Below are 22,917 nucleotides of genomic sequence, written 5' to 3' on the forward strand. Positions count from 1 at the left end.
AAAGCTGGGAGGCTGGGGCACTGGCAAGGTTCACCAGTTCTGAAAGCCATTCTTACTGGAGCCTAACAAATGTTACCTGAACCAGGCCAGCAGTTTGACAAAGTCCTGAACTGATGTGCCAATCCGACAGGGAAATTTAAAACAAGGCCGGGGCCTGCAGGAGCTGGCTGGCCACCTGCTGGTGAGCAGCAGTGCCTCACAGTCTTTGGGGCCCCTCTGCGCCCCAGATTGGGGCACAGCTCCTTGTGGAGCAATCCTCTACTTAGGGACTAAAACAGAAAAGAAACACTCATAGACCAAGTGGAGCCGTTGCCCTTATTTCTTTTATCTTTCATCGTTTCCCCCTTTGGTTTATCTCTTATTGTCACTGTTTTTTATTTCGGTACCCTCTGTATTGTATATATGTTTATCTGATTTGGGGATGGGAAGGGGAATCACAGAAATGGTAAAACAAGGACAAAGGGTGAAACAATGCAACAGTAATACTTACAAGACACTGTGTTAGAAATGAACTTTATACCTTGGGGGAGAAGACAGTCCAGGGGAGGGATAGTGGGAGAAAATGAGGGATGGGGTAACAATGTTCAACAAGAAGTATACTCATTTCCTTACTTATGTAACTACAACCCCTCTGTACATCACCTTTACAAAAAATAAATAAGTAAAAAGAATTCCATAACAAAAAAAATAAGGAAAGACTGAGTGAGTGTCACAGGCAAGAGGAGACGTGGTGTGGGCAAGGCCACAGTTAATGATAATCCTAACACTAGTGTCCATGCCTTAATTTTTTTTATTGTGAAAATATCGTACAGAGGGATTACAATTACGTGGGCAAGGTAATGAGTACATTTCTTATCAGGCATTGTTGCCTCCTCCGTTGTTTCCCCTTCCCATCCCTTCCCATCTCCATACCTCCCCTCACCCACTCCTTAATTTTTATAAACATGTCATGGTAATACCAGACCTTAGCAATGGAGGAAACTAAGTCAGGAATACACAGAAGTTCTTTGTTGTCTCAACACCTTTCCTGCAAAGATGAAACTATCCAAAAATAAGAAATGTACTTAAATAAAAACTATCAGTGGGGACAGAGAGGCTTCTGCCTACAGAGGAAGCCTTTTCTAAGTGCCTAGAAGCACATGTAGTCACCTTGCTATCTGTGGGGATTTTAGCCTCAGATTCAGCCACTCACATATTGAAAGCATTTGAAGAAACAATCTATACTGAACATGAGCAGGTGTTCTTGGCATCATTCCCTAAACAATACCGTGTAATAACTGTTTCACTCACATCTTATCAGGGATGGGAGACAGTGTCGAGGTGACTACGGAACATGGTGGCTGAAGCAAACACCGTGCTGCTCTATACAAGGGACTTGAGCATCTGTGCACTGTGTCCACCGGGGTCCTGGCACCAGTTTCCTGACGTGGCAGGATGCTCTGAGCCCCCGGTGGTGGGGCTGCACCTTTGCAGCACTCTCTAGACCCCTGCACTGGTGCCTTCAAGGATTCCCACCCCAACTTTACCTCTCCTGTTCTATCTCATTTGTCACAAACCTCGTTCATTACAGTTTGAAGGAAGATATGTTGTTTCAAATAGGCAGTTGGGAATTTTTTATTAAGCACTTTCTTTTGGAGATAGGCCTCACTGTGTGGCTCAGGTTGGTCCTGAACTCCTGGACTCAAGTGACCTTTCTGCCTTAGCCTTCAGAGTACCTGGGATAATAGGTACAAGCTACCACACACTGGACTTCATTTAAACAAACTCTTCAAGACTCATTTTCACCAGTCAGATAATGAAAGGGACAGGAAAAAAATCTTTTGTTTGACTGACAGAGACCATGCCTCCTGAGTTTCCAGAACTTCCTTCCTTCCTCCTCTTCTACCTCCTCTTCTTCCTCCTCCTCCTCCTCTTGCGCCCCCCTCCGCCTCCCCTTCTTTCTCTTCTTCCTCCTCCTTTTTTTTTTTTGGTTGGTTGTAGGACTTGAATTCAGGGCCTGGGATCTGTCTCTGAGCTTTTGTGTTCAAGGCTAGTGTTCTACCACTTTGAGCAACAGCTCCACTTCTTGTTTTCAGGTGGTTAATTACAGATAAGAGTCTCATGGACTTTTCTGCCTAGGCTGGCTTCAAACCACGATCTGGGGATACCAGCCTCCTGATTACAGGCAGGAGCCACTGTTACACAGCTCTTTCTTCTTATATTTAGGGGTAGAAATTGAGGTCTATAAACAAGCTTGCATAGCTGGAGTTTCAGCTGCTATGTGGGATGTTGTAGGTAGGATGACTGTGCTCAGAGGCTTACCTTAGACCAAAAGAACATCACCTGATCTAAAAAAATACTAAAGCTAAAAGGAGGTGTGGCTTAAGTGGTAGAACACACATGCCTAGTAAGCCATGAGGTCCTGAGCCAGAGTGGAGGATGTAAATTAGATGTACACTCTCCCTTTCTCTATGGTTCAAAGCTAAAATACACTCATGAGTCATGGGGATTGCCACTATTTCTCAGAAGGACAATCTTCCAAGAAGGAAAATATAAATATTCATTAGTAAAAATCCATTATGCAAGTTTGAATTTGCTCGTTCTGTTTTTTCCAATGTGGCCCATTCTCAACTGCTAATACCTTACTGTGTATGAAATATGATGTTAAAGAACCTACAACAATTGCATTATGACTTGAGTTTTCTTTTTAATAACATTAAACCTGAGAGCCAAGTCTAAGAATTGACTGTAGTCTACAGAAGTAACTGCATTATTCTCAACAGAATTAAGTTAACCTTTCCAGGGCTATTGATACTTTGTCAGGGTCTCTGTTACTCACATCATCAGCTCATCAATAACAACAGAAAACTTCTTCAATGCTAAGCATGCTCTGGGACAAAACCCAACAAACGCTGAGCTGTAAGAAATATTAGCTGGGAAGTAATTAAAAAATGAGAAATGCTTTTTACATTTTTTAGTCATCAGATGGAAGCCTAGGTACTTTTCTGAAGATAAAAGGGGTTAGGAAAGGCTCCTGGGTGGTTGATCATCTATGAGCAACAGGAATGCTGCCGACACTTTTTTTTTTTTTTTTTTTGCAGAACTGGGGTTTCAACTTGGGGCCTTGGGCTTTCTTGGCAGATGCTTTACCAATTTAGCCCACACCTCCAGCCTTTTTTTTTTGGTCCTTGTTATTTTTCTTATAGGACCTTCTATTTTTGCCTGGGACTGGCCTTGGACTGTGATTCTCTTCTCTATACCTCTATACCTCTAGCTGGGATTACCAAGCCAGCATAATGTTGCCCTTTTGACTTAAAAACCCTGAGAAATACAAGCAGAACCTACTAAATTTTGACAAGCCAAGTATATCTAGCACCTTTGTGCAGCTTCTATTCCTCCCTATTTCCTTGACCCATGTGGTTAATGCGGAAGCTCTGGGAACAATGATGGCCTGACAGGTCTGGGCTGAAGCCAGCTCTGTGCTTCTGTTGGCTTCTTTGGGGAAGTTGTACACGATATCTTCCTAATGCAAGGTTTTGCTTCCTTCAGATTAACTATAGTCTGGAAATATTACATGAAAAATCCCAGAAATAAGTAATTTCTAAGTTATAGCATTTCTTTTAGTATATTGTCACAGTTGGTCTATTTTGTTGTTGTTAATTTTGCTGTGCCTAATTTGTAAATTAAACTTTATCACAGGTATGTGTACACACACACACACACACACACACACACACACACACACACACACACACACACACACACACACACACACACACACACACACACACACACACACACACACACACACACACACACACACTGTCCTGGAACACATCTGTGCCTGTGGAGAAGGGAGCGCTGCTGTTTGATCCAAGCCCAGGTCTGTAATTAGGATGACATGCTGCTGTGAGGACCACATTCAGGAAGGTGATGAGATGTCTTTGCAGTTTCTGGGCGTACACACATCCCTCTGGCTTTGTGCCTAGCAACTGCACCTGGCTCCTTACCACCACGGCAAGAGGCAAAGGTGGCCCTGGAAGTCGGCCCTGGCCTCTCTGCACCTGGGGATGTAGGTGTGAGAGTGTGGCTTCCAAAGGACAGCTGAGGAAGGAGGCAGTGGCGCTCACTGGCCAGGCTCAGCAGGTGCACAGAGGGGACCTAAGTTGGCCTTGTGGGGCAAGGAGCTGGCCAGGCTGCAATCTTTGTGCACAGTTCTACTGTGGAAGTGGCAAATGTGCTGGGAAACAGCAGTTTCAGCCATGATGACCAACAAAAGACAAAAAGAAATGAAGGAGGGGAGGAGAAGGGGAAGGATGTTGGGGAGGGAGAAGGAGGAGAAAAAATACAAGTCACACTACAAGCACCAGAGCAGGGCGGTGGCTCTGAAGCCTGGTCCATTCAGTACAGATTGTGCTTGCTGTCTTTCTGGCCAGCAGCCCTCCTTCCTTTGAATATGAAGCTACAATGGTGGCACTTAGCAACTTGAGTGAATGTGCTTTTGGCATTTGAATATTGTTACCAAATGACACAGAGCCAAAGATCTATGCACATTGCATTGTGCATTCCTGCGTGGTCTCCTGACCACCAAGTGAGAGCAGTCATACTTCACTCAGGTCAAAGGCAAAGGCCCTGGGGGCAAACCTTCCTTTCATCTATTGTGAGTGCTGTGACTTTACCTAGTGCAGGGACTGTTGTGGTCTGGCCCTGGTTACCTTCCTGTCACTGCAGGCTCAGAACAGATTTATGAGACAGGGAGAAGGGCAAGGGAAGATTCCAGCTCTACCTCTGCTCAGGGCTGGGAGAGCTCTGTGTGGCCTCTGATGGGTCCACTTGGTTCACCAGACTCCAGTGGGGTTTCCTGCACAGGACCAAGGACACTTGCTTTGTTCCCCAGGTGAGGACCAGGGCTGTGCACGTGCTTCCCTCCACTGGGCTGCCTTCCATGAAATGCTCCTTCCCCTGGGGTACCCCAGAATGGAGGTCACTGCTCCCTGCACTCATCTTCTTTGGTTCCCAATGCCCACCTGTGAAGCAGGGGGACAGGAGCGCCCTCCCTCACAAGGCTCTGCTGTGGATGAAATGCATGGCAGACACATTTGGAACCAGCAAAACTTCCATTCCTGCTATAAATGTTCACAATCTTGAGAGCTGTGACCCAGGAAGGAGAGCTGTCAAACATATTTTGACCACTGTGGGAATGATGCCTGGAACAAGTCCAAACATCTAGAGAAATTTAGCCATATAGTCCTTTAAGAACATCAAGCATGCATGCTCAAAAAGATTAAGTGAATTTGGAAAGCAGTATGGAGGCTCCTCAAAAGACTCCATATAGAGCTCCCCTATGACCAGCAATCCCACTTTTAGGCATCTACCCACATGATCACAGACAAGACCATACTAAAGCTACCAGCACAACTATGTTTATTGCAGTATTATTTACCAAAAAAATAGCTAAGATATGGAACCAACCCAGATGCCCCTCAATAGATGAATGGATCAAGAAAATGTGGTGTACACACACACACACACACACACATACACACACACATAAATGGAATTCTATGCCTCCATCAGAAAGAATGACATTGCTCCATTTGTTAGGAAATGGAAAGACGGGAAAAATTATATTAAGTGAAGTAAGCCAGGCCCAAAGAAACATAGGTCCCATGGTTTCCCTTATTTGCAATAACTAGTATATGTCTAGGACAAGTAGAAAAGGTCAAAAGCTATGTACATATGACTAGATAAGATGATGTTTAGCAAAATGAACCTGAAGATAGGGACACAAGTGTTTTATTTCTTTCTTGCTATTGTTTCTAAAGTATTATAGTGAACCATGTGATTTTTTTGTTGCTTTGTATGTCCTTCCCCCACAGTATAACCCCTCTTTTCACTGTATTTGATGTCGGTCTAATTTGGGGAGGGAAAGGGAAAAAAACAAAAAGTTTAAATAGGGATACAGGTTGACCTATTGTAACAATGAGATATACAAGACACTATGTTGAAAATGAGTTTTACAATTTAGGTGGGGGTTGGGGGGTGGGGGGAATGTAGTTGTGGAGGTGGGAGGGAAGGGATGGTAGGGGATAAACAAAGGAGGAGGCAATAATGCTTGATAGGAAATGTACTAACTACCTTGCTCATGTAACTGTAACCCCACTGTACAGCATTTTTACAATAAAAAACTTATTAAAAAAGATGAAGTGAAGGTAGCTTTAAAATTTTGGAAGATCAAGGTTTTCTTTAGTAGAAACCAAAGGCTAGGATACATTAACACAGCAAGAGCAGCCCTTTCTGTTCCCCATTCCTACAGCCAAGCTCTGATGTGCTGAGTGGTGACAGAATGAGCATTCCTAACCCTCCATGGTAGCAGAAGACCCAGGCTTGTATGCTCCATCAATATTCATGGAAAGCCTGTTACCTGTCAGGTCTCCTTTGCAGTTAGGAGTATGACAGTCGGCTTTGCTGCACAGGATCTGCCTGGCCAAGCCTCACTGCTCTGCTGGGGTGGAGGCAGTGATAAGGAGTCCCAGATAGCCTGCCTCACAGCTGGGAAAAAGGCAAAAGCGTAGATAGGTTCATAGCTATAACAATATGAGAATGAGGGCTGACTTAGGCTGAAGGAGTTGGTCAAAATAGGAGAGAGGACTGGGTGGGAAATCTGTATGAGGGGGAAGAGTATCTGAGCCAATGAAGACTAGTGACGCTGGGGAGGAAAGGTGAGATGGAGCAGGTTTTTAGACTACTAGGAAGAACAGGTGCCAGATGGGGCAAGAAGAGTTGGTAAGATGATGCTGTGAGGAGATCATGTCTGATGTGGCTCTGGAGGTGGACCAGTGGTTGGCTAGAGAGGAGCCAGGGAAGAGTCTGGTGCTAGATGAGGTGGTGTGGAGTTTTAAGCTAAGGAAGATGGAAGGGGCAGATCTGAACATGGGGAATAGACATGCTGTGTTCCATACCGTGGTGTCATTAATGCCACAGACATGGGAGGTGGCAGAGCCAGAGGTGGCTGTGACAGTGCCTAACGGTGACCTCTGGGATGAGTGGGATGGTAAGCCATCAAGAGGGATCAGCCATCTCTGGATCAGCCTCCTGCCTAGGATGTCAGATAGAGATAAGCACTGACAAAACTTACAAGCAAATGAAATGGGGGAAAGAGTTAATGCCGCTTTCTAAAAATAGGAGGGAAATGAATCAGTGTAATTATGATTGAGAAAACAAGGTTTTCCCAGACAATATTTTAACTTGAAAGAAGTGGAGTGTGATGATTTAATTAGGGAGAGGCTGGAAATGAAAATACTGTGAGACCAGAGAGGAGCCACTTGCTAATAAAAGGGGGCTTGGAGGTGTTCAGGGAAATTATCTGATGGTTCAAAACAGGCAAACCCAGCCCCAAGGGGAAGCCTCAGTACTCATCCCTTTCTACACATTCTGATCCCTTTCTACCCCTGTCTCCTGGGTTCAAGTCCCAGCTCAACTACTTAGTAGGTATGGGACCTTTGGCAAGGCCACTAGCTTCTCTGCAAATGAGGATCATTATAGTACCTCCTTATAGTTCTGTTAAGAAAAAATAGGGTAAATCATGGTATTTAGGACTAAATATGAAGTGTGAGTTGGTATTTGTAATCACTTAGAACTGGGGCTGGCATGTAAGCACCATGTGTTTTCTTGTCTTCTGTCACTGCCCCTAGAGAGAAGGGACTGGTGTCTCTTTGTGGCAGCAGCAGTCAACACTCTTCTCATGGACCAGTCAGGTCTTGCTTATATCTTTCTTCATAACAGGGAAACCAGAACTTCACGTTAACTGACTCCGCCTGGGTGGAGAGACTAGGTAGACATGCATCACCCAACCTGGCAGAGGCGGAGATTCCATCCTGGCTGAACAGGAGCTCTAGACCTTCTGAGTCCACAGTCTAAAGAAAAGCCTGGCTAAGTATTATGGCCATCCACAACCCAGGGTTCTCTTACGTCTCTTGCCCTGTCAGGAATAGAGAGCGGCCGGGTACACTGTCCTATTTGGCACAAGCCTCTGCTCACCTGTGCCTTGGAGCTAGGCTCACCAGCTATTTCTATTGTGGTCACTTGCCACCATACTCCACCCACTGGCCTCCACTACCTCACCCCTCCAAACAGTGTGTACATCTAACCCTTCCTGTCAACATGTATCCCTGCCTGTGAGCTTCCTGAGCAAGGCATGGCCTGTTTCCTTCTCTGCTCTTCAAGTAACAAGGAAATTTAGGAAATATCTGTTGAATAAATGAATGAACCAGTGATCACCACAAGGATTTCATGGAGAAAATGTGCACACCCTCACCCTCTCTTGGATTATTTTCCTAGGGAATTTTACATGTTTGGTTAGGATGGTTGGTCAGGATCTGGGAACCACTGGAAAACAAGTGGTTTTCCAAAGGTGACCCCTAGGCCACTTGCATCAGAGTGTTTGCTAGTGCTTATTATGAAGGCAAGTTCTCAAGTCTCAGTCAGATCTACTAGGTCAGTATCTCTGGGTGCCAGGGAGGGGCCCAGAAATGTGGATGAGAATGACTTTCTGGTGCCACTTATGGACCTCAGCTTGAAAGCCCCACCTAGCTTGTAGCAATACCCCTCATTCACAGAATTCTAAGGAGCTGAAGCATGTTATAAAAACAGTTCATGTTTCCAGGTCTTCTCTTGCCCAACAAATAGGTTATGACCAGAAATAAGACAATGGTAGCTCTCTGAAGGTCAAGCTTGGGACAAGAGAGCATGAAGGCCATTCACTCTGAGGCAGAGCTCTACCTGGCAAGGCAGGCAGACAAGGCTGACGCCACATATACCAGATGTAGCCAGATATCCCCTGGTGAAGACCAGGTATATGCCAGTCTTAAGCCACATTTGTGGATCTGGGCAAGAAGTAAAACACCAGAATGTGTTTGACTTATCATGAAAGAATCATTCCCAGGAAGTGGAGAGAATTCCCATTTACTCCCATTCCATGGCTCTAGCTGCTACTGACGCTCTGTAGACCATGTGGGTAAAAGAGAAAGGAATGGCTGGATAGACAGCTGTTTGGGAGAGCAGAAGCAGCCTAGCAACCAGAGGCTGGCCGGCTGTGGTGCACTCACCTGGCATCACACCCTTGATATCGCTCTCGGGGCTCATACAGTTCTTCTGTGTGAAGTGCAGGATCAACTTCTTTGCAGACTCGAACTGCTGGGTAGCCATCAGCCACCGGAGGGACTCAGGAAATATCCTTTAAAAACACAAAAGGAATTGCTGAATGTCTTTTGAGTCTACAGGGCATCAAGGAGCTGGGAGAAATGGGCCTCTATGTAGCAGCTGGATGGTTAACAACCCCTCTGGGAGAGATGAGACTGTGAGCACAGAAATTTTCTTTTATAAAGTGTGAAAATTCAGGCTTTTAAATACAAACATAAAAGAATAGAATGTCTTGACTTCAGTTTTCTTGCTGCTCAGCTACATTTCCAGTCCTAGGATTTTATTGGCCAATTGGAGATTAGTCTGTTTAGCTGATTAGTCTGTTTAGGCTGGTTCAGATCTGCAATTCTCAGATCTCAGCCTCCTGAGTAGTTAGGATTATAGACACAAGCCACTTGTACCAGGCAGAATATTGTTACATTTAAGAGTTACTCTTAGTGGACAAACCTGGCCATTATTTTTTAGCCTTTGCTTGTTTCAAGGCTGAGACTTGCAGCTTCCCTTCAGAATTATCTCTATTTTGCTTGTAAGTAAGCATCATTGTGACAGTGCACAGTGGTTTTCAAGTCTGACCAGCAACAGAATCTTTCCTTTTTAAAAAAAAATGAAATTCTGTAAGAGTCCCATCATGGGAAAAATATTTACAAGACTGTCAAAAAGAACAATCTGACCATTTGGTGCACTGTGTAAAGGTCTAGACAGTTGATGGTTTAGCTTTTGAGGGGGAAATCTTTGTTGTAACCTAACACTTTTGAGCATAGCCATGTGTCAGTAAAACTTTATTACTTTGTTCCTAACAAGAGGGGCAAAAAGTAGAAATCAAAGTTAAGGATGGTACCTGCTCTAGTTATCATCCTGTTTTATTTTAGTTACATAGTTTCCAAATAACATAATGGACACTGGTAAAGAGTTATTTTTTCAACCTACCACCCATCTTGCTCAGGAGAGTCTTTAAGTGGATCCAGCAGTTTGAATATTACTGGGACCCTCAGATGGAAAGTTGACAATAATATGTTTCAAATTGTAGCAGCTCAATAAATATGAAAAAATACTCAATATCTCTGCCATCCAGGAAATGCAAAAATCAAAATCATTGAGATTTTATATCTCATTCCAGTCAGAATGGCCAATATTAAGAATATGAGCAACAACAAATGCTGGTGAGGATTCAAGGGTGTACCCTAATGTACTGTGGGATTCAAATTAGCATAACCACTATGGAAGATGTAATGAGATGTCTCACAAAACTAAAAATAGAACTACTTTATGACCCATTCTTGGGCATCTGTCTGAAAGATTATAAGTAAGGATGAAATGAAGGCACCTGTATACTCTTGCAGCACTATTCACAATAGCCAAGTTAGGGCAACAGTCTTGATGCCCTAAACCAACAGATGGATCAAGAAAAATGTGGAAAATGTATGTGTGAGCATGTGTGTGCGCGCACACACACACACACACACACACACACACACACACACACACACACAATGGAATTTTATTTATCCATCAGGAAAAATAATATTATGTAATTTGCAGGGCAATAGATGGACTTGGGAAAAATTATATTGAGTAAAGTAAGCTAAGCTCAGAGACAGAGGATACATGTTTTCTCTCAGATGTGGAAGTTAAGCCTAACATTTATTTGAAAGCACACACACACACACACACACACACACACACACACACACACACACACACACACACAATCAACTGACTAAAGAATGGTATACACAGGAGTGAGATTCCATGCTGTAATCTCTTTGAACAATTATCAGGCGGGTTAACAAAATGAATACCAGGAAGCTTCAGCTTCACCCCAGGGGCAGGGACTAAAAAGAGAGGTATGGATGAATAGAGAGGAAGGATTGGCAAATATAGCCATAATACTCAATGTACATACATGAAAACTGAACAAGGAAACCTGAGATGCGTGGAGACAGGATTGGCTAGGGAGACTGTTGGAAAGGGTGACCCTGATCAAGATATATTGTATAGAGCCAAGCACCAGTTGCTCACACCCATAATCCTAGCTACTCAGGAGGCTGAGATCTGAGGATCACTTTTCAAAGCCAGCCTGGGCAGGAAAGTCCATGTGATTTTTTTTCTCCAATTAACCACCAAAAAGCCACCAGAAAACTGGAAGTGGTGCTGTGGCTCAAAGTGCTAGAGCACTAGACTTGGGCAAAAGAACTCAGGAACATTGCCCAGACCCCAAATTCAAACCTACAAGTGAGAAGTCAGAAGTAGAGCTGTGGCTCAAGTGCCACCCTTAAACAAACAAACAAACAAAAAAACTGAGGGATGGTGCTTAGGCCCTTAGTTCAAGCCCCAGGAGTGGCACCAAAAAAATGCACTGTACAGGTAAATTCACACGTTAAACGGAAACTACTTGGTACAACTATTTGAAAACAAAGAAAAACTGTAGGCACTTATTTTCTCTAACAATCAAAATTAATGTTTGTTTTACTGGCCTCTAATTATTAAAATTTGTTCTGAATAATAGAATTTAAATAAGCAGAAACATTCAATATAACATGACATTAGCATTTCATAGGTATTAAAATCTAGCATATTAGAGATTTTCTTTCTAATGAAGCAACCTAACCCATTTATATTATTTCCATCTTGCTGATATCTATGGCTATACTGTCTTTTTCTAATTTCTCAATAAAAACCGATTATTAATGACCATTTTTCACTACATGCATTTAAAACTTCACAGTTGCATCCAAGTACCATTGTAACTACATGTTTTGATACTCTAAACACTTTGTGATTTTCATTAGCATTCTCCCTTCCTTATGGCAAAAGATATAAATATGCTAATCTGACAGCACAGGTGTTAGACCTCTGAAGCATTAAAATAGGCTTACAACATGTAGATGACCTTTTAAGATAACATTATGTATGTCCAACATTTACGGACACTAATTCAACAGCAGGGAGTCACAAACCCAGGCTGTATAGGGGAAAAGCAAAAGGGGTAGCAGGGAGGGCTGCAGCCAACTTTCCAACCCTGGGATGTTCTTGTCACACCAGTCATCTTCTTCACTGAGCCCAAAGCATTGCCCCCCAGGGTGGGCAGCCCTGTGGTGATGGGTTTCCCCTACACACTGCTTTGACCCCTGGATGGAAGGTGGGGAGCTCAGGAGCCTCACATGTCTTCAAAATCAAGCCCTAAGTTATGCATACAAGGCAGCCATTTTTGTTCTTGAATTTTCGTCATGGTAGGCACAGAAGGGCTGTGCTGGATCCACAGAGCCCTTAATCCACATGGGAAGATTCTCTGTTCTTCCCAGGTTTCAGAGCTACAAGCAGAGACCACAGCCGTGCCGGAGGCCTCACAAGCAATCCAGTAGAGCCCAGACCTCTGGGACACTGCCTGATCGTGAGTGGCCATTTGCTATTTAGCTTCTTTGTGTCATCCAAGGTCAGATCTACAGAAAACAGTTTCAACAACTGAAGTCTGGCAACAGGACAGAGACATTCTTGAGAAGTGATCATGATGAACAAGTCCTTTGTAGAGAATCTGAGAAGCCCAAAACTTATAGAATGGGGTTCAAGCACAGTATCACTTTCCAAGGTAGGGAGTGAGTGTGGGTCATCTTGGAGCTTAGATTTTTACTGGGCACTAAATCAACTTTTTTCTAATACATACTGAGCGTCGACAGCACAAATCCAACTCAGATGGATATGCTCCTAACCACATGTATTATAGAAGGAGACCTCTGTAAATAGACAGATAAGAAAGTGCACATATATATACAAATCTGAACAGTGCTAGGGGAATTGGGCAGGGTCCAGATGGAATGTGTTGAGGTGGGAGTAGATGAAGGGCAGAATTATGTTGTATTTGGGAAGCTGCTTGCTGGTGTAAGAAAATAAGGAATGAGGAGGAGGGACGCCAGTCTGGGCATGGGAAGACCCTAGACATTTAGAATCTGAAGAGCAGTACCCATGGGATCAGTGCTCTTCTAGGAGATGTGGGCAGCTCTATTGTAGCTAAGAGGCTGTCTCTAGACTCAGATGGATTGTAATCACCAGGTACTGTCCAACTAGTTTGGTATGTTAAATTTACTGTGTAGTAGCACTATTATTTACCATTTTACACATGGAAAACTCAGGCAGAGAATGTTCAAGTAGGTTGCTCAGGATCCCACAGGTAGTAAATGGCAGAGCTGGGATCTGAACCCTGACTGTGACTTGAGGGCCTACTTTCTCTCATTTAACTCAGTGGACAGGGCAGAATAACCACACAAACCACCTAAATGGCCCTTAATGATTGGTGCCTCAGAAATGCTCCTCATCACACTTCCTCCAGCGCCTAGAATGCCTCAAGTCCAAAGGGCACATGTGGGGAGGACTTAAGTTTTACAATGTATTTAAGTTTACTGCCAGTCATTAAGAACTCCTTGGGTTGTAAGGCATTCAGAATGCCTGGAGAAAGCTGTTTTAGTTTGGATAATGTGTGGTGTGGTCACATTATGGGAACTTAATGAAAAAGTACATAATGTAATAATGGCATGCAAATAAAAAAGCCAGCCAATGGCCTAGCACCGGGGAGGAACATGGATGAATCTATGAAAAACTGACCACATTCAACCCCCAAATAACGAAACATTGTGGATAGGGGGTAGCTAGAGGCCATGGCTTCCTGCTTTCCCCACATGTGGATGGCAACAAGGTGCCCTAGAAGGTGACTTCTACCCATCTCTTAGGAGACAGCTGTGCAGCTGGTGACCAGAGCAGCTGTGATCAGGATGCAGCACCTAATGTTGTTTTTAGATCTCTGCAGCTGTCTAGTCAGGATGCATGTATGAAGAAAGGGAGAGGTATAAGCTGGGGAAAACCCAGGCCCAGCAAATGGAAGCCAGTTCATGGAGCCATTAGCCTGCCTTGGACCATACGAGTAGACCAGAAGTTTCCAGAGCCAGTGTATTTAATTCTCTCCTTCATAATGGCACAGATTGGGAAATAAAGCAAAGAAAGACCAGGATGGAGCTAGGTGTGGTGGTTCATGCCTGTAATCTCAGCGCTTGGAGGATCTCAAATTCCAGGCCAGTCTGGGCTGCATAATGAGATCTTTGTCTAAAAAAACCCATACAACAACAAAAAATCTCGTTTTCATATCTTGGAGTTCATTTCGATTAGCATCATTTTATTTGGTACCCTGTGTCATATATACAATCATCTGATTTGGGGAAGGGAAGGCAAATAACAAAATGGTGAGACAAAGGACAAAGGGTGAACCAATGCAACAGTGATATTCATAAGACAGTATGTTGGAAATGAACTTTACAACTTGGCTGGAGTTGGGGGTGTGTGTCAGGAAAGAGGTAAAGTGGGAGAAAAACAAGGGAGGGAGCGACAATGTTTGACAAGAAATGTACCCATTACCTTGTGTATGTAACTTAACCTGTCTGTAATCATCTTTACAATAAATTTAAAAAAAAAGACATAGAAAAAAAGGGAAAGTAACTTCAAGGGCACTGTTTAGGACAACCCAGCTACTCAAAGACAGAGCTGGTATTTCAACTCCCACAGTCTGACCAGAATGATTTTTCAGGCTAGAAAGACTTTTCACACCTGACAAGCAGTGGCGCCAAGAAGGTTGTTCATGGATTCTCAGTGCTTCTAAGGAAGGAGGAAGGACTAGGTAAACCTGGAAATATCTCTTTACTTACTTTGCTATTTGGGAAGTAAAGCATGGAGCAAGCACAGAGCCCTGTGGGATGTAGAAGGGAGGATATTTTTCTTTTTGATCCTGAAGATCTGCTCAGGATGCGGATGCTCCCTGGAGCAGAAGGCTGGGGCCAGGGTCACTTAGGACGATGTGAGGCTGTGTTTGAGAACTCCTGCCACCACTCCCTCTGGTTGAGAGCCTAATTCTCTTCCTACCTCTCACATTTGAGTCCTCAGACTGGTTGCACACAGCAGAGCAGGAGGCAAGAATGCATTCTCACACCTGCAGACATGTGCTAATTCACACAGGGCTCACTGACGACAGCGTAGGCTGCACAGGTGGCACACTGGAGGCACTTACTAGTTTGCTAACAAATCCAGGTCAGGCAAAGATCCCCTCACCCTCAGCAGCAGCTACAGGCAGCTGCTCTCCTTGGGCACTGAGTCTCCAGCTCAGCTGGACTCTGACCCATCCTGTCCCAGCAGAGCTCCCGAGGGGACTGGGGGTAGACAGCTGTCAACTTGTGATGATAACATGTCTAAGGAACCTCTTGCCAAGGCACATGATGGATCTGACAGGCCTTATAGAAACGCCACAAATTTTTATGTACAATTCGGGGACTCAAAAGACCTGAACTGGCCTGAACCCATGGAGAAAGGGCAGGACTTGGATGGAAGACACGTAGCCTCTACCTATTTGTAAATGGAACTACACAGGCATGCCACTGCAGAAATCCAAGTATTTTGATGACAGATCCTGAATGGTTCTCAATACTATTTACCTGGTAGTTTGGATAACAGTGGTAGGGCTGTGTCTGGGTCATGTGATATCCTGTGCTTAGTGCTTACTAACTGCAGGGCTGTGCAAGATATAGCTCACCTCATGTCCCTTTCCCTGCTAGAGATGGGAAAGTTCTAGTGAACCACAGCTTGGCTGAGGGACTCTTCTTCAAGTAAGTTACTTTTATTTAAGACAAATCCATCGTGTACTTAATTAAAATACTAAGCTGGGCACTGGTGGCTCACACCTATAATCCTAGCTACTCAGGAGGCTGAGATCTGAGGATCATGGTTTAAAGCCAGCCTGGGCAGGAAAGTCTGTGAGACTCTTACCTTCAATTAACTACCAGAAAACCAGAAGTGGTGCTGTGGCTCAAAGTGGTAGAACACTAGCCTTGAGCTGAAGTGCTGAGAGACAGTGTCCAGGCCAAGAGTTCAACCCACAACAGACAAAAAACAAAAAACAAACAAACAAAAAACATAACTAAAATACTACAGACCCTCCCTCCCCCAATCAGTGGATGGTGAGACTGACAAAATGTGTGTGTCATGGCTATTTCACAGGATAGAAATGCTCTGGAAACTGAGGCGATGACAGTGACACATGCATGTGAACACTGAACTTATGGCAGCACTTTATATATTAATTTTATCACAATTTAAAATATTATAGAGAAGATTAAAGTCCTTCTGGGTGTCCCTGAGCCTCCTCTTTGCTGTCTCCCATGAGCTAAGCCATAGATAACCCTGAAGAACCCAACTGTGACATGATGCAGTTTTAGAGTCATTCATAAGAGAGCAAAGTGACAAAACAGAACTGAGTGTCAGACACTGGGATCTCTAGTTAGGACTTGATCTATCCTCTCACCACCCATTAGAGACCCTATAACCTCATGCTCTGCCAGGCATGGCAGGCCTGGAACCTGGTCTATAGGGTTCTCTGTACATCATGTCATGTTTACAGCATAATGAAAAGCAGGAGAGATATCAATTTATTAGCTGCAATGAAGTGTTGTCTTTTAAAGAGTTATATGGAAGCTTGACACCAGTGGCTCATGCCTTTGTTTCTAGCTACTCAAGAGGTTGATACCTGGAACATTTTGCTTTGAAGAAAGCCTGGGTCAAAAAGTCTATAAGACTCCATCTCCAATGAATCAGCAAAAAATGAATCAGCAAAATGATGGCCTGGAGGTATGGCTCAAATGGTAGAGCACTAGACATGAGCAAGCCAGCTGAGTGAAGAATGTGAGGCCCAGAGTTCAAGCCCCAGTTGCAACACACACACACACACACACACACACACACATACACGAGTTGTATGGGGAATGCTCACATGGAAATTTCCTTAATGGATTATGTTAATGATGATAATGCATTAAGAGAGAAAAATTTCTCCACAATTATTTTGTGGGGGTGGGAAGTCAACGTTCTTGCCTTCATCTCTTGAGGGTTGGGATTATAGGTATGTACTACCATGCTTGGCTGTCTGTGATTTCTTGATTAATACCAGTACTCCTCCAGGCTGAGTATAAGTGGCAGAAGCATCCTCTTTATCTCTAGCCTTAACCTTGACCATATTTTGCAGACCATGGTGATTTAGCATTTGACAGGAGTGCAATGCTTCTGGCATACATCCCATTTTGTCCTCTTTCCTAGAATAAGGATCTGGCTAAACCTCATGCTCATCTGGTTTACATTCCACAGGTCTGTTTTACATTCCTGACAGCTGTAAAATTATCCATCAGAATCAGTAGTTAAAACTCACTATAGAACCAGATAATCATTAGAAGAACCCAGTAGGCATAGCCCTTAGAGAAGGTGGATAACATGGCAGGAACTACTCAACACCTCTCAATCATAACTCTCAATATTAATGGGCTTAACTTTCCAATTAAATGAAAAAGATTGTCTAGTTAGATCAAAAGTCAAGATCCTTCTATCTGCTACCTTCAAGAGACACACCTTGCCCCCCCAAAAACATATTCTGAAAGTGAAAAGCTAAAAAAAATCTACTAAGCAAATGGCTCCCATAAACAGGTGGGAGTTGCAATCCTAATACCAGATAAAATAGGCTTCAAATTAAAATTATCAAGAAGAAATAAAGAAGGATATTACATATTATAAAGGGATCACTCCTACAGGAGGATATAATTCTAAATATCTATTCACCAAATACTGGAGGACCAAAATTTATCCAAGAAACACTACCTTCCCTAAAATCACACATGGATCCAAAGACATTAATTGTTGGGGACTTTAACACACCACTCTCCCCACTGGATAGATCAACCTGGCAAAAACTCCACAGAGAAACCTCATATCTAAACAACATAGACAAACTAGACTTAACAGACATCTACAGAATATTTCACCCAGCAGCAACACACGGTCTTCTCAGCAGCACAGGGAACTTTCTCCAAAACAGATCACATTTTAGGTCACAAAGCAAATCTTTCCAAAGTCAGAAACACTAAATTTATTCCCTGCATTCCTTTAGACCACAAGGGAACAAAATTAGAACTCAACACCAAAAGCCACCAAAGAAAATCCTGTAACACATGGAGACTAAACAACACACTGTTGAACCACCAGTGGGTCACAGAAGAGAAAGGAAATTCAAATGTTCATGATACTTAACAAAAATGAACATATAAATTACCAGCTCCTCTGGGACACAGGAAGTATTCAGAGGAAAATTTATAGCTCTAAGTTCCTACATCAATAAATTAGAGAAATCTCAAACCAACAATTTAATGATGCACTTGAAGCTCCTTGAAAAAGAGCAACAATCCAGTAGATGGAAACAAATAATTAAAATTAAATCAGAATTAAATAAATTAGAGTCCAAAAACACCATAGAAACAATCACCAAAACAAAGAGTTGGTTATTCAAAAAAATTAACAAAATTGATAGACCCTTAACAGATCTTCCAAAAAAAAAAAAAAAGATAATACACCCATTGAAACAAAATCAGAGATGAGAATGGAAACATCACCACAGAAACAACCATGATTCAGAACATTATAAGGAAATACTTCTCAAACCTTTATGCTAACAAATTTGAGAATTTGGGAGAAATGGAAGAATATTGATATGACCAAACTAAAACAAGAAGATTTAAACCAACTAAACAGACCCATATCAAGCATCAAAATAGAAACAAGAGACCTCCCATCCAAGAAAAGCCCAGGAACAGATAGATTCCCAGTTGAGTTCTACAAGGCCTTCAAAGTAGAACTCACCAATACTCCTCCAACTCTTCAATTAAACTGAAAGTGAAAGTTGACTACCAAACTTTTTTTTTTTTTTTTGTAGGTTGTGGGACTTGAACTCTGGGCATGGGTGCTGTTCCTCAGCTTTTTAGCTCAAGGCTAGTGCTCTACCACTTGAGCCACAGCGCCACTTCTGGTTTTCAGGTGGTTTATTGGAGATAAGAATCTTATGGCCTTTCCTGCCTGGGCTGGCTTTGAACTGTGATCCTCAGATCTCAGCCTCTTGAGTAGATAGGATTACAGGTATGAGCCACCAGAGCCTGGCTCCAAACTCTTTCTATGAAGCCAACATAACTCTCATCCCAAAACTAGACAGGACTCATCAAAGAAAGAGAACTATAGACCCATTTCTTTGATGAACATTGGTGCAAAACTTAACAAAATTCTGGCAATTGACTTCGACAATTCATCAAAAAAATCAGACATTATGATCAAATGGGATTCATTTCAGGAATGCAAAGTTGGTTCAATATATGCAAATCAAATAATATAATTCATCACATCAACAAGAGCAAGGATAAAAACCACATGAGCATCTCAGTAGATGCAGAAAAGTAATTTGACAAGATCCAACACCCCTTTATGATGAAAGCTCTAGAGAAACTAGGAATCCATGGAACATTTCTCAATATAATAAATGCTATGTATGACAAACCTATAGCTAGCATTATACTTAATGATGAAAAGCTAAAGCCATTTCCTCTAATTTCAGGAACTAGACAAGGATATCCACTGTCTCCACGTCTCTTCAACTTAGTATTAGAATGCCTACCTAGAGCAATACAGCAAGATACAAACATAAATGGGATCCAAATAGGGAAAGATGAAGTAAAACTTTCCCTCTTTGCAGATGACATGATCTTGTATGTAAAGAACCCCACGGACTCCACTCCCAAGTTACTCAAGCTGATTCGAAACTTTGGAAATGTTAACCCTCAAAAATCTATGGCATTTCTGTATGCCAATAATGAGAAGAGCGTGGCTGAAATCAGGAAAGCAACTCCTTTTGTAATGGCTCCCCCCAAAATAAAATACCTAGGAATTAACCAAAGAAGTAAAGGACCTCTATGATGAAAACTTTTTTAAAAAACCTGAAAAAGGAAATTAAAGCAGAGATAAGGAAGTAGAAACACTTCCCATGCTCCTGGATTGGGAGGATTAACATTGTACAAATGGTAATATCAATGCAATAGCCATCAATATCCCAACCTCACTCTTCAATGAAATAGAAGAAGCAATGCAACAATTTATATGGAACAATAAAAGACCCCGAAGCAAAAACAATCCTTAGCAGAAAGAACAGTGCTGGAGGAATATCAATACCAAATTTCAAACTCTACTACAAAGCCAGAGTAATCAAAACAGCTTGATACTGGCACAAGAACAAACCTGAGGACCAATGGAATAGAACCGAAGACCCAGAAAAGGACCTATCGGCACCTAATCTTCAATAAATGAGCCAAAAAAATAGGATGAAGAAAGATAGACTCTTCAGTAAATGGTGCTGGCAAAATTGGTTAAACACATGTAGAAAACTAAAGTTAGACCTTTGTATATCATCCTGCACCAGAATAATCAAATTCCAAATGGATCAGAGACCTTGAAGTCAAGCAGACGCCCTAAAAACATTACAGGAAGGAATAGGAGAAACTCTAGGGCTCCTTGGCACAGGCTGAGAACACAGAGATCCAGACCCAGAAAACACAACAAATTAAATAAAGGTTGGACAAATGGGATCACATTAAACTGCAGAGCTTCTGCATGGCAAAGAACATAGCCAGCAAGATCAATAGAAAGCCTACAGATTGGGAGAAGATCTTCATAGCCATACAATAGATGAGGGCCTTATATCTAAAACATACGTACATCTCAAAAAATCAAATCTAAAAAAAAATCCTTCTCCCCCCCATTAATAAGTGGGCTAAAGCCTTACAGAGAGACTTCTCTGAAGAGGAGATAAGAATGGCCAATAGATACATGAAGAAATGCTCAACATCTCTGACCATAAAAGAAATGCAGATTAAAATGACATTGAGATTCCATTTCACCCAAGTTAGAATGGCTATAATCAAGAAATCTAATAACAGATGCTGGAGGGGATGTGGCCAAAAGGGAACCCTACTGCACTGTTGGTGGGAGTGTAAACTTGTTCAACCACTTTGGAAAGCAGTATGGAGGTTCCTCAAAAGACTCCACATAGAGCTCCCTTATAACTCAGCAATCCCTCTTCTGGGCATTTAACCAAATGATCACAAATAAGGCTATACTAAAGCTACCAGCACAACTATGTTTATCACAGCATTATTCACCATAGCTAAGATATGGAACTAATCCAGATGCTCCTCAGTAGGTGAACAGATCAAGAAAATGTGATATATATATATATATATATATATATATATATATATATATATTTTTTTTTTTTTCTTTGCTTCCATCTGAAAGAATGACACGGCTGCATTTGTAAGGAAATGGAAAGACTTGGAAAAAATCCTATTAAGTGAAATAAGCCAGACCCAAAGAAATATAGGTCCCATCGTTTCTCTTATTTGCAATGATTATTATACATCTAGGATAATCTTAGCAGAATAGCTCAATAATTATGTACATATGACCATATAAGATGACTAAGTGAACTCCAAGACATGGACATAAGAGGTTTTTCTTTGTTGTTGTTGTTTTAAATGTACTATGTGATTTTTTTGGTTTCTTTTGTATGTTTTTCCCCCTATGGTACATTCCCTGTTGTCATTATATTTGATGTTGGTACCCTGGTGTTGTATATACATTTATTTGAATTAGGGAAGGGGAACAACAGAATGGTAAGACAAAGGACAAGGGGGGAACCACTCCAACAACAATACACACAAGACAATATGTTGGAAATGATCTGTACAAATTGGGGGTGGAGGGTCAGGGAGAAGGAAAGTAGGAGAAAAATGAGAGGAGTAACAAGTTTGACCAGAAATGTACTTATTACCTTACTTATGTAACTGTAATCCCTCTGTACATCACCTTGACAATAAAAAACCTCACTATTATCATTATAAGGTTGTTCATTTTCCTCTGATGTTCAAAAATCATGAATTCTTTTTTTTGGTGGTACTGAGATTTGAACTCAGGACTTCATGCTTGTTAGGTTGAGTCAAGCCTCCAGTCCTATAAATGGTTTTTTTTTTTTTAATCCAACTATCCTGTGTAAACTGTCTTCTTGAGACTTCATTTAACACCCACTGATAAAAATGCCAATTTGGCAATTCTCTGGATAAAATCATGTTTATAGTCCTTGATTTTCTGTACTAGAACATTTATTCATAAAGCTAACACAGAAGGGAAATAAAACTACTAATGTTTTATTCAATTAGTTGTACCCTTAAGTTGTTCCTGTATTTATTTTTGAACTATTTAGTTTTAGGGCAATTCCTGTGTAAACAGGCACACCTTCTGGTCTATGATTCAACATGTTGCTCATGGAAGACACATGCACTGAGTATCAACAACCTGGGCCTGCCTGGGCCAGTGTGAACTCCACATAAGATCTGGGCCCCAGGAAGTTATCTTGTTGTGGAGAAAATCTTGTACTCACGCACTGAGCTGTACCCCTAGCCTAGGAAGGAACTTTCTATCAAGTACGCCAGTTTAACCAGGGAAGGGGGCGTTGTAGAGTTGAGCTCATCCCCTGTGCACATGCAAAAGGGTACAGTCTGTTCTCTGGGTTCTTCTAACTTAAAGGAATTCTAGATGTCGGTGCACTGCAGCATGACCAAGTACCACAGAGTTTTAGAAATTCTAAAAGAGTCCCAAAGGAAAAAGAAAACCAAAGATCAGAATTAGGTGAAATACCAGTTTAGAGAATATCATTGATCTCTGGTGTATAATATTGTATAAAATATTGTAAATATATTACCTTGGAAGTGGGTGTGATGGTGCCTGTCTGTAGGGGTAGGAGGATCATGGTTTAAGGTTGGTTGAGCGAAAGTATAAGACTTTATCTGCAAA

At 42.2% G+C, this 22,917-nt stretch overlaps 2 protein-coding genes across 4 annotated transcripts in view; one reads left to right on the forward strand and one right to left on the reverse strand.

Moving 5' to 3' along the window:
- The window catches only part of Psmg4 (proteasome assembly chaperone 4), a 154,025-nt gene that overhangs the window by 30,667 nt on the left and 100,441 nt on the right, over window positions 1–22,917 (forward strand). The window lies entirely within an intron of this gene.
- The window catches only part of Slc22a23 (solute carrier family 22 member 23), a 198,433-nt gene that overhangs the window by 21,490 nt on the left and 154,026 nt on the right, over window positions 1–22,917 (reverse strand). For all 3 annotated transcript variants that reach the window (XM_070024645.1, XM_070024646.1, XM_070024647.1), the window contains exon 5: window positions 9,087–9,214. In XM_070024645.1, coding sequence (XP_069880746.1) covers window positions 9,087–9,214 — 128 coding nt within the window. The remainder of the gene's footprint in view (window positions 1–9,086; window positions 9,215–22,917) is intronic.

Source organism: Dipodomys merriami, unplaced genomic scaffold (assembly GCF_024711535.1).
Source record: "Dipodomys merriami isolate MVZ:Mamm:240054 unplaced genomic scaffold, mDipMer1.0.p SCAF_16, whole genome shotgun sequence".
NCBI lineage: Eukaryota > Metazoa > Chordata > Mammalia > Rodentia > Heteromyidae > Dipodomys > Dipodomys merriami.